We start from the raw sequence: 13,113 nt of genomic DNA on the forward strand, positions 1-13,113 counted from the left end.
CCCCAGACTTTGGCAATGTTGTAGATACTAGTTTAGGTTATAGTTTTCCACTTTAACATGAGCTGAAAAATGTTCCAGACAACCAAATTCAAACAAGCATCTCATTGTTCTTATAAAGATTCTAACAGAAAATTCCTTAAAAAACAAACAAAAAAACCTCTTAGAATCAAAAAAGGAGGGGGTAGGTTTATAGGCGTGAAAAAAATAAGGGGCATTTTTCTGGTTATTTTATCAAAATCTACTATAATTTTAATTGGTAGAGATAAAGTTTTAAACTTTGTTATTAGGAGAATACTTGCTTTCTATAAATTCAGTATATTTTTCTTTCACAATAACAAAATAAAAATGTCTAAATGTACAAAGCACTAATACCTCTGATGTATTTTGTGGAAGGATAACACATCGCAGTTCAAGTCACAACATACTGATTTTCAAAAACCAAATATATTCTCTTCTATTTCAGTTAAGTATTAGAGCCTGAGACCCAGAAAAGGTCATGATGAAATCTAACCAACCAAATCTGAACTAATTTTTTTTTTTTTAACCAATAATGCATTTTTGTAGCACAGTTACCAAATGCTACTTTACATACATTCAACATTTAGCTTACTGGCATGATTTTAAAGTTTTATAAAAATGAGAAAGTTCTGCAGATATGTGATTAGAAGGTACACAAATTGCATTACATTAAACACAAAGGCAGTGTGGTCCTTGTAGGAGAAATCAAGTCAGTACCCCCTGGTAAAAATGTTCTATAAAAATGTGTCACATTGAAGCGTCAGTGTTTTCAGCCAATTATCTGTCCCTGATGTATTTCCTTGGAGTATATGATCTACCAGGACTTCAGGTTTCTTAATCTAAAATATCTGACTGAATTTAGGTACATCTAGAAAGCAGCTGAAAGGGTTTCTTCAATTGTCTGACATCACAGAAAGTAGGTTGAGAAATCCCTTTCTTTACCTGAAGACGTACTTGTTCTACTTCAGTCATCATCAGCTCACAAAGGAAAAGAAAGAAAACCAATCAAAATTTCCCCTCACACACACAATTCCACACAAGCTAAACAAAAACCGGCCCCTCCCCCCACAAAAACCCAGCACCAAAGTGTCAGTCATTCCTGGGAAATAGAACATGCCCCTTGGATTCTCTGATTTGTTAGTTGTTCAAACTTGAAGGACAGAAATGACCTTATGTCCCTGTAGGGAGGTGGGAAGGCATGTTAATAATGACTATAGAGCCATTGAGAAAGTGCATTATCAATTAATTACACAATCAACTTAGAGCCCTACCCTCCAATGAAGGTGGCCACAACTTGATTTAAATGCCTCAGTAATTGAACATTTGTGTCCTCGAGATAAAAGAGATGGGGGAGGAGGGAAGAGCCACCCTCATTTTAATGAAAAAGTGCAGCAGTCTACCACCTTTCCCCATGCTTCTCCAGAAAATGATTGCACAAACTCAGAGAAGTCCAAAGTCATAGCAGGATCTCTGAGGCACTCCTGGTTAAGAGAGAAAAAAGAATGACCCAGTAATTTTCATAGTTCTATAGATTATGAGAACAAACCCGTTTTTTTGTTTTGTTTTTTTGTAACGAAAGCCAAAGAATCATTTCATAGGGATCACATACACCATTTCCTCTAAAGTATCCTCAGTCTCACAGTGTTGAAATGGGACCGATCAGCCTATGATGGATTGCACATCACCCAAAGAGAAAGGAAGGCATGGAAAATGCACATATTTTATACTGCTTCACAAACACATTTACAAGGAATAGGTGAAGAGAAAATATCGGGAGGGGGGGAAAAAAACCTTATTGCTGTTTCCATACAAAATACAGTATGAATACACCTAAACTAAATCAAATCTGATTACGATGACCAATACTTTCACAATGTGGGATGAAGTTTCTTCTTACACAATGAAATGTTCAGTTTAAAAGATAAGCAGAAAGTTGAGAGAGGATGTCAAAACTACACCTGGGATATTAGCTGCATATTGAAACTTGGGGATCGAGACTGCTTGGTTAAAGGAGCTCCTGGGCTGAGGAGCTCTTTACCTTCTCCAGCTTGACCTAGCCGGTCTTCCTGTAGACTGATAGTTGAGTATCGATTAGCATTGTTAGCTGCTAAATTAGTAACTCCCTCAATGCCAACCCCAATGCTGGTACTTGCTTGACTGCCATTTACATAGTCAAATGATTTACTTGAGGAAGCACTGGCTGTCCGGATTAGACTTAAACTATTGGTTTTTGGCACCACCTGGCCAGCAGGCAGACTCAGGTGTTTCTTCATCGGTGTCAGCTCAATTGAATCTACACTAAGATCCGTTGGTTGCTGCACATACTGCCTGCGAACTACTGAATCTCGAGGGCTCTCACTGGATTTGATGGCAGAGGTTGTTTCTTTGTCCTTGACTGAACGCCCAGTTGCTACTTTCCTTAAGCTTCCCCTCTGAGAAGAGGAGGATGGTTTGGTCCCAAATGGCTGACTGCTGAGGGAAGCCCCTGATGAAAATCCTTCATCTGCATCATTGAGGTTTACTGACTCTTCTCCATTTACACCCTCAGCACCTAAAAAAAAATAAATAAATAAATAAATAAAAATCAAAAAGACTCAGAAATAGTTAAATAATAAGTAGCTGGGGATAACAATTCAACTGACCTTATCTCTTGGAAAAGTTGGCAATGGCCCTGCTATCAACACTTCCCCTAAATAATTTAGGGGAAGAAACCTTAATCTACAACAACAATGAATAATATGTATTCATTCTGTTCATTTAGCTTCCATTAGTCCAGCTTTTATAAAACTATCCACAAATGAACTCAGTATACTATCAATATTTAGAAATACAAAACAACTTTAGGTAAAATACAAATACAATATTTTGTTGTCATAAATCTTTATAATCCACCCTTGCCAATTTGAGGGGACTACAGCTATTTAAAAAAACATAAAATTTTCCTCGTATCTTCCTTAGCCCACCATAAAACAGACTCCCTTCTAAACTTCAGTCACCCAGAATAATGCCAAAAACATTAATCCCTACAAGCCAAACCCTTTTTAATTACAATAAAAATTTATATTTATTCAACAGCTAACTGCTTTTCAATAGCTTTAATACCTTTAACATGGAACTAGTAAATTTTCTAACTCTAAATTAAAAAATTCTACATTGCTTCAAGTAACTTCATAATTGTATTTTGTCTTATGGACATATCTAGTCACTGGTTTCCATATTTTCTTGATCAGTTAATGTGAAGAAAATACTTGATTAGAGTAGTGAAGCAGCAGGAAATAATTTTTACTTCCTATACTATGTATTTTTGTAATATTTTAGATTTTTAGTTTGAGATGTATTATTTTCATAACCACAAAATACTACAGTGACTCATTATGCTTCAGGCAGAAACTGCAGTTAATGAAGAATCCTTATCTTGGGATTTTGTAAGAAGGGAAGAAGCATATATAATGTATTTAGCTTGGGTTTCTAGAAAGCCCAATTCTCTTACTGAAAGTATGAAAGTAATACATTCTCTTAGAAAGTAATACATTTGCTTCTTTGAAAAACTGATAGCAGTTTGCTGTCATTAAGTATGTATACCAGACTGCAAACAGTTTAATCTGAATCGACATACAGATATCAATATTATAGTTAAGATAAAATGTTAGCAAAGAGATATATACAAATAATACTTTGAGACAGGTTTATATAAGTAAAATATATGTGACATATTTAAACATAATCTATTTAACACAGTACCTGGAAAAATAAAAATATTTTCTTAGCACTATTTTCTCATAGGGATTAGTTATTTCCTTCTTTCAAAAGAAGAATGAAATAGGCTATCCTTAAAGCAAAAGCCACCTTGTTTATTATATCCAGCAGTTTAATAATGTTTAATCATCATGCAAAGCCACATGAAAATGCAGCTGACACCATTTCTCTCAACCCCTTGTTTAAAAGAATAGTATATAATGTATCTCAAAATCAAAACTTTAAATTATATTCATATGATGTCATCTTACAATTTACTTACAATTTGTATAAAGAACTCAAAATGCCCAAAAAAGGATAGTAACTGATTCAGGACTGAATATAAAACTGGGAGTGAACAGAAATGTATTTATTATTGTATATGTATATAATTAGGAAAGGAGACTGAGAGACTTAGTGCTAGCATCTAAATCTTGCCACATGCAGATCTGATGCCCAAGCAATATGGCCATTGAAGAAATGATGATAACATAAAAGTCACCATGCAAGAGAATCTACTGATATTTTATATACTAAGAAACACTTTTTCAATATAGTGGAAATGGACTAAACTTTAATCACAGGCACCCTCAGTTTAACAATTTTAAATCCAGCTTTAAAAATCACAAATAAAATGTTACTTGACAATCAGGATAAAGGTAGGTGATAGGCTCATATTCCCTTCAATTTCAACTTATAATAAATACAATATTAATTGTAAAACTATTTAAAACCACCATACTAAAAAACATGTTTTCTTTTTTTAAAGGTCAATTATCAATGTTTATTCAAAAGCTCCATCAGACCAGAATTAACAAAACTCTACATAGGTTTTAATAATTTCCTTCCTTCTGTTTAAAAAACCTCAAGGAATAAAAAAGGCAACTGGGTCTCACAACTTTTTTCCTTTCTAGTTTTTTCCCTGGGTGGTTAACAATACTATTCATGACCCAAAAAAGAGACAACCAAAAAGGATATTTAGTGAACTTTTCATTCATGTCTGCCTTTTCTTATAAATTTAGCTTCTACTAATACTGATTTAAAGCTATAATTAATCTAGATTAAAAGGAAAAATAATTTTTGAAAAATTTCAAACACACTGAAGGAACTCATCCCTCTTTCGTTGTAGCTATACCCCACACTCACAAACTGAAATTTTCTACCAGTAATATGTTAAAATAGAATATTTTACTATTTAATTGGATATTTAAAGGAACTATTTTGGTTCCTTTTTCAAAGTGTATGGCTTTTGATAAAATGGAAGAAATGTTTCAACCTTATCCCACACTTTCTAGAATTTCATCAGGTGTTAATTAACATAGTACTACTACATTTAGCATAAATACTCCAACATTCTAACAAAGGTAGTAGATACACAATCAAATGGCTCATTTAGTAATCTGGAACGTTGAAAAATAGGATGTTGTTCAATTTAGGTCAAGTCTGGGTTCAATACCTAGTCATATACTTATTTTTATGCCTTTGTACAAGATAAAACTGACTCCCATGGATAACAAAGAGATACAGAAAAAAAAGAAAAGGGAAGGCTGCATCTTCCACAGGATCCCTGTAAAACAGCTCCAACTCTTTGGGTCACCTAGATCATGCACATGCAACACTGTTAAATGAAGTAAAGTCAATCTAGGCAAATGGGCAAGGGAATAGAGGGTAGATTTAGATTCTTACTGAGCATGCTCAAATTTTTAATGCACCAAAGAGCAAGAGACTTCCTTAAGGTGGAAGGTAACTGCTTTCATGAATGTTTGGTCTTTGAAATAAGTAAAAATATGTAACCTATTTTAAAACTACTTGCTTTATTTCACAAATTAGTGTAAAATTTCCACAGTAGCAAGACATTCACTAATGAAAAAACAATTAGGCTACAGTCCCCTCTTTTAAAAAGCCAACTCCTTTGGCATCACATGTAAAGCAGCAAATAAACACTTTCCTACCAGAGAGAAGTGTTCTTTTATAGATAGCGGTGGTGGTAATGGGCGGGGGTGGGGAGTGGGTGGTGGTGGTGGTGGAGGGCAATGGAAGTTTTGGGGGGGCGAGGAGGGGAGAATTCTCATTTTGATATACCTACATTGTAGAAACAATGATCTACTAGGATACCTGACCTCTAAATAATACATTTCAATTCTGTTTGGGAGCTATATAAGACAATCATTATTTATAATAAATGATAAAATGTAGTGTGCACCAGGATAGTATATTTAAAGAGGAAAGATGTCAATAGTTTATTAGCTAGACTCAGGCAACTTGACCCACAGATTATAAAAATCCAATCAATACCAGTTTACTCTGTCAAAGACATAAGAAACTCTTAATTGACCACCCTGGGATTAGAGATAAATCTCTGGCTCCACTTTAGTCCAATTTCTCAAAGATAATATATTAATGCTTTAAAACTCTCCTCATGTATTTTTAAAGAATAAATTATTACAGGAATTAAATCAATTCATAGTGACTAATAACGCTCATGTCCATTGGGTGCATTTTTCCTTTCCTAATGTTAGAATAAACATGCTCAGTAATGAAAACAACTCCAAGCATTTGCAGACCTGTTGGAGACAGGCCTCTGTCGTTAGTAGCCATGCCAAGCTGTTCTTTGATTACACAGCAATGCAGACTCCAGGCCAGCACAAATGGTAACTAAAGATTGTACTTGACCTGGCACTAGGAAATAGGGGGTTGTGCTTTGTAAGGAGGAGCTAACACACTCTGGCGTAGTGGAAACAAACTAGAATGGAAAGTTGTTCTGCTTGGGGACAGAGAACCGGGATCCTTCTCCAGCAACTGCCTCACTGACTTCTGTCTCCTCATCTCTGTCCTACCCTCTGTTGTGGCTGCTGCTGAGTTGGGCTCCGGTGAGCCGTGCTCAGGGGTCCTGCGCACCAGCACCTCCCCCTCGTGCACACGTTTGATCCCTAGGTCAGTGGAGCCGTGTTGGATCGGGGAGCCAGGAATACTCGAGTCAGCCTCGTTTGAGAAGTCAAAGCCATCTGGGATTCAACATATAAGATTTTAGTGCTTTTGTGCTGCTCTATTCTTTTCTGAGCATTCTGACCCAGGCAGATAAGAGAATGTATATATGGATAGGATATAAACATAAATACTATTTAATAGTTACATGTGTGTGCACAGCATACACACACATAAGGCAGCAGATGAATAATGGGAGGTTTGCAAATGAATAGGACAGAAAAATAGGGATCATTAAAATTGCAATTAATATCTTTTAGGCAAGACAGCTTGACCATTCAAGTACCATATACCTATGAAATACTGCTGGATTCAGCACTTACTGAAAAAAGAAAAGCAAAGACAAAAATCTGAAAACTGTAATCAATTTTTTTATGGATAGCCTATATTATTATACCATTAGTTTGGCTAATTATATAATTTTCTCCCACAATGCTCATACAGGCACCTTTTTCCCCGTAAAGTAATACGCTTAAAGAAACTTCTTTCCTATTGCTATTACTAGCTCAAAAAAGAGACAAAAATTAAGTTGATCTTATCTTCTGTTATAACATTCATAGAGCATTCTAAATAACATCTTTCTACTTTAGTTTTAAAACATTTGTATTAAAATAAATTTAGGCATTTAAACCACATTTCTAGTGCTACCTTTATAAACTAAACAATTTTAATTATATAGACTACTATAATATCATGTGTTAATATAGCTTATTAAAACAGTGATAAATTTACTTGAATCCATGAGTAGGTTATAGGGTGTACTCACCTTCTCGCCTCCATCTGTGGCGACGGATGGAAGCTGTTGTAATCGCAGTCCGAGAAATCCTCGGCACTGTTGGAGTGACTTCCACTTTAAGAACTTTCTGGCCTTCTTGTGAAGAATCAGGAGCATCAAATGGTAATGAGTTTTTCATGGCATTGGCAACCTAAAATGATAATATAAGTCTATACATATTTACATCCAATATACTTATTTTACACTTCCTGTTTCCATAATTTTTTTGAATATGTATTTAAGACTTGTAGTATAAAAGTACCATGTGGCAGAAATATTTGTATCTTCATTGTTCTGTCTTCTTCTAGGTAGGCTTTTTTAAACGAGAATTTATTTTTAAAAATGTGAGTCACCCCACCAATTCCTTGGAGTTGTTGATTTTCAAAGAGAAAAAGCATTCCAAAGAAGGAAAGATTGTTTAACTTTGAACCCTAACAGAAGAAAAAGTGGAGTTTCTCATTCTTCAGATGATAAATAACTTGCAAAATTTAATCTTTAATAAAAAAATTAGCCTTTTTTCCACTTCTTTGTTTCCCTAAGAGATTTTCCCCAAACACATCTGGCATTTTGTCCCATCCCTGTCTGCTTTCCATGGAGGAGAGTGAAGTATCTGGTTAGAGAGTAACTGCCATTCACCAGTACATGTTTCTTAACTGGGTAGTGCTAATCTGGCAAAGATCTTGGCATAAAGAATTGTCTTTCTCCTCCCTCTCCACTTGGACAAGGACAAGTGGAATGTAGCAACCTGGGTTCAGTGTGCCTGTTCTACCAAGTCAAACATTCTCTCCACCAAGGTCTAGACCAGGGGTGTCCAAACTGCGGCCCGCGGGCCAACTGCGGCCCGCAATCCATTTTTAATTGGCCCGCAGCAAATTCCAAAAATGTATTTAGTTTACTTAAATAAACCAGGTGAGGCAATATGTACCTCACCTCGAGTGAGTGGCCCGGCTGTTTGTGTATTTTACCGCATATGGCCCTTGGTGAAAAACGTTGAAAAAAGTTTGGACACTCCTGGTCTAGACTGAGGGGTGGGGAGTTGAGTCTTTACATTCATCTTTTATCAGTAGTAAAGACGATGCTTGTTTCTATATTTGCCAACTATTTTATCTATTTATCAGCTGGCTCTAGATTTGAATAGAGAAAAGGAGTGTTATTTATTGGGTCTCTCAGAGACCCTTAATAATATAGAACTAGTCCAGGACTAGAGATTACTAATCTCTTAATCTATATTATCTTGGAAATGCCCCTGTACGTAATTCATAAAACTGTTACAAAGATAAAAGTATGAATTTAAAGAGTCTCTGGGGCCAGCCCGGTAGCTCAGGCGGTTGGAGCTCCATGTTCCTAACACTGAAGGCTGCTGGTTCAATTCCCACATAGGTCAGTGGGCTCTCAACCACAAGGTTGCTGGTTCAATTCCTCGACTCCCGCAAGGGATGGTGGGCTCCGCCCCCTACAACTAAGATTGAACACAGCACCTTGAGCTGAGCTGCAGCTGAGCTCCCGAATGGCTCAGTTGGTTGCAGTGCGGGCTCTCAACCACAGGGTTGCTGGTTTGACTCCTCGACTCCTGCAAGGGATGGTGCAACTCCCTGCAACTAACAACGGCAACTGGGCATGGAACTGAGCTGCGCCCTCCACAACTAAGACTGAAAGGACAACAACTTGACTTGGAAAAAATCCTGGAAGTACACACTGTTCCCCAATAAAGTCCTGTACCCCTTCCCCAATAAAATCTTTAAATATAGAGTCTCATAAATGCAAGGTATTATGATGATGATGTAATTTTTAATCTTGTTAGCCATTTGTTTTAATGTAACCCTTAGAGTAAAATTAGGGATGATGATACTAGAAAAAAATGGAAATTCAAATATTAAAGAATTATTGTAAATGTTATCTTAATAGATTTCGATTTAGCTTACAATATAAGATTTGAAAAAAAGGCTTTAAAAATTGTACTCTTAAAGTGCTGCAAGTAAAAATACATAAATAACATTTTTAAAATACCATTATAAAAATACTACAAAGAACTTAGAAAACACAGAAAATTGCAAAGAAATAAAAAATCATCTACAGTTGAATCACCTAGATAACTATTTTGTATGTTTCCTCTGTCCTGTCTAGATTTAAAAAAAATAGCTGTATAATGCTTTACCACTTAACACAAGTTAGCATCTTATTTTAATATAAATTTTCAAATATATAATTTCATCAAGTAAATATCATATAACTTAATCATTCTCTGCTGTGGAACATTTAAATTGTTTTGATTCCTTTGCAATTAAAAATAATACGATGGCTCAGTTGGTTAGAGTTCGAGCTCTTAACAACAGGGTTGCCGGTTCAATTCCTGCATGGGATGGTGGACTGCGCCCATTGCAACTAAGATTGAAAACGGCGACTGGACTTGGAGCTGAACTGCACCCTGGAAAAACACTGTTCCCCAACATTCCCCAATAAAAAACAAATTAAAAAAAATAAATAAATAACACTAATATGCTTACAACATATTTTTTTAAAAATTTAAAGTAGTTTTCTGGGATATGTTGCTAGACATGGGATAGTGGGTCAAAAAAAACAAACATACATTATCAAGTGGCTTCTGCAGAGGGATGTTCAGAGTTGTGTTATACTACTATTGGTAACATAAAGAATGCCTTCTTTACTTCACTATTGGATGTTTACATTTGTTTTTAAATTGATCATTTACCCTTTGGAGACATATTTATTTTAAAAGAGCATAAAATCTTTTTATATAAACAAAATATTAATTGGCTTTCGTGTCATGATTGTTGAGAATATTTTTCTCAGTTTGTGCACTGCATATTAATTTTTTTTAAAAAGAAATGATGGTTTAAAATTTAGGTTTTTATGCGGTCAAAACAAAATCATCAACCTTTTTTAGTGACTTGTCTCATCAGTTAAGCTTAGAAAGTTCTTCCTTCTCTATAAATTTGAGTAAATACAAACTTTTCTTCTTTCTTTTCCTAAAGGACTTCAAAACATTTAATTTTCTAATTTATTTGAATTTTATTTTGTTTTCTCTCCTACAGTTTACTAACTGTTGTTGTGGAATAAACCTTTTTCCCTCGACAATTTGGATTGCCTCATATATTACATATTAAATTTTTTTACTCACTAGTGCCCTTTATAGGCACAGGTATGTTTAATAAAAAGTAAACATTGTCACTTACCAATAGTGGTTGAGAAAAGAGTTCTAGCTGAGCTCTATAAATGATGTCATCAAGGACTTCCTGGCCAAGGTCCCACTGCCCATTATACCTAAGGAGAAGCAGATTGTTCACTAGCTTTAGCAAATATCTCTAATATCTAATAATAACCTTTTTATTGTTCGAAGTCCTACTATTTTGGTTCTGAAACAAGATTTTCATATCAATTTTTACACAAGTCATTTCTAACCCATCCTAATTTGGTTACAAGATATTAACATTTAAAACAGTTTACAGGTATCTCTTCATATAAATTGTTTTTTATCATGTGTTGATATTTATGGTAATCTATTTAATGTATTCATGAAAACCAGGATTATAAACTATATATACAGTTTTTGATAAAGAAAACCTGACAATTTCTACACTCTAATTTAGTAACTCATTATATTTTGGCTATTTTAAAAGTACTAAAAGGACTACGAACAATTATACACCAACATATTGGACAACCTAGAAGAAATAAATAAATTCCTAGAAACATACAACCTACCAAGACTGAATCATGAAGAAACAGAAACTCTGAACTGACTGATTACTAGTAAGGAGATTGACTCAGCAATCAAAAACCTCCCAATAAACAAAAGTCCAGGACCAGACGGCTTCATGGGTGAATTCTACCAAACATTTTTTTAAAAATTAGCATCAATCCTTTTCAAACTCTTCCAAAAAACAGAAGAAGAGGGAATACTTCCAAACTCATAAGGCCAGCATTACCCTGATACCAAAACCAGACAAGACTGCAAGAAAAGAAAATTATAGGCCAATATATCTGATGAACATAGATGCGAAATTCCTCAAAAACAATTTTAGCAAACCTAATTCAACAGTACATTAAAAACATTATATAGCATGATCAAGTGGGATTTATCCCTGGGATGCAAGGATGGTTAAACATCTGCAATTCAATCAATGTGATATACTGTATTAACAAAATGAGTGATAAAAATCATATTATTATCTCAATGGATGCAAAATAAGCATTAGACAAAATTCAACATCCATTCATGATAAAAACTCTCAACAAAGTAGGTATAGAGGGGATGTACTTCAACATAACAAAGGCCATATATATGACAAGCCCACAGCTAACAGCATACTCAATAGTGAAAAACTGAAAGCTTTTCCTCTAAGATCAGGAACAAGATAAGGACGCCCACTTTTGCCACTTTTATTCAACATCGTATTGGAAGTCCTTGTCAGAGCAAAAAGGCAAAAAAAAGAAGTAAAAGGCAACCAAATCTGAAAGAAAGAAGTAAAACTGTCTCTATTTGCAAATTACATATTACATACAGAAAACCCTAAAGAGCCCACCAAAAAGGTGTTCGAATTAATAAATGGATCCAGTAAAGTTGCAGGATACAAAAATCAATATACTAAAATCAGTTACATTTCTATGCACTAATAACAAAACTGTCCAAAAGAGAAATTAAGAAAATAGTCCCCTTTACGATTACATCAAAAAAACAAAAAAACAAAAAAGCTAGGAATAAATTTAACCAAGGAGGCAAAAGACCAGTATGCTGCACACTTAGTTTTTATAAATTGATGAAAGAAATTGAAGAATATAAATAAGTGTGAAGATATTCTGTGCTCATGAATTGGAAGAATTAGTATTGTTAAAATGTCCATACAAAGCAATGTATAGATTCAATGTAACCCCTATCTAATTTCTGATGGCATTTTTCACAGTAATAGAACAAACAATCCTAAAAATTTGTATGGAAACACAAAAGACCCTGAATAGCCAAAGCAATCTCAACAAAGAAGAACAAAGCTGGAAGAATCATGCTTCCTGATTTCAAAGTATATTACGAAGCTATGGTAATCAAAACAGTGTGGTACTGGCATAAAAACACACATAGATAAATGGAACAGAATACAGAACCCAGAAATAAACTCACGCATATATAGTCAACTAATTTACAATAAAGGATCCAAGAATATACACTAGGGAAAGGACAGTCTCTTCAGTAAATGGTTTTGGGAAAACTGAACAGCCACATGCAAAAGAATGAAACTGGATCACTATCTTATGCCACACACAAAAAATCAACTTAAAATGGATTGAAGACTTGAAGGTGAGAACTGAAACCGTAAAACTCCTAGAAGAAAACAAAGGCGGTAAGCTCCTTTGATGCTAGTTTTGGCAATGATTTTTTTGGATTTGACACCAAACTCAACTGCAATGAAAGCAAAAATAAACAAGCGGGATTGCAATCAAACTAAAAAGCTTCTGCACAACAAAGGACACCATCAACAAAATGAAAAGGTACCCTATGAAATGGGAGAAAATATTTGCAAATCATGTATTTGATAAAAGGTTAACATCCAAAACATATAAAGAACTCATAACATTCAATACAAAAA

General features: G+C 34.7%; 1 protein-coding gene across 17 annotated transcripts in view; it reads right to left on the minus strand.

Annotated features, from left to right (window-relative positions):
* Positions 1–1,720: 1,720 nt before the first annotated feature.
* The window catches only part of HYCC2 (hyccin PI4KA lipid kinase complex subunit 2), a 68,352-nt gene continuing 56,959 nt past the window's right edge, over positions 1,721–13,113 (minus strand). For 14 of the 17 annotated variants that reach the window (XM_019726777.2, XM_074339831.1, XM_074339820.1 and 11 more), the window contains 4 exons: positions 10,708–10,795; positions 7,505–7,664; positions 6,591–6,758; positions 1,721–2,569 (listed from right to left, as the gene is read on the minus strand). In XM_019726777.2, the coding sequence (XP_019582336.1) occupies positions 1,971–2,569; positions 6,591–6,758; positions 7,505–7,664; positions 10,708–10,795 (1,015 nt within the window). In that variant the 3' untranslated portion in view covers positions 1,721–1,970. The remainder of the gene's footprint in view (positions 2,570–6,590; positions 6,759–7,504; positions 7,665–10,707; positions 10,796–13,113) is intronic. The other 3 variants (XM_019726780.2, XM_074339852.1, XM_074339855.1) reach the window with 1 other exon arrangement.

The sequence above is a fragment of the Rhinolophus sinicus genome, linkage group LG01, assembly GCF_036562045.2.
Source record: "Rhinolophus sinicus isolate RSC01 linkage group LG01, ASM3656204v1, whole genome shotgun sequence".
NCBI classification, from domain to species: domain Eukaryota; kingdom Metazoa; phylum Chordata; class Mammalia; order Chiroptera; family Rhinolophidae; genus Rhinolophus; species Rhinolophus sinicus.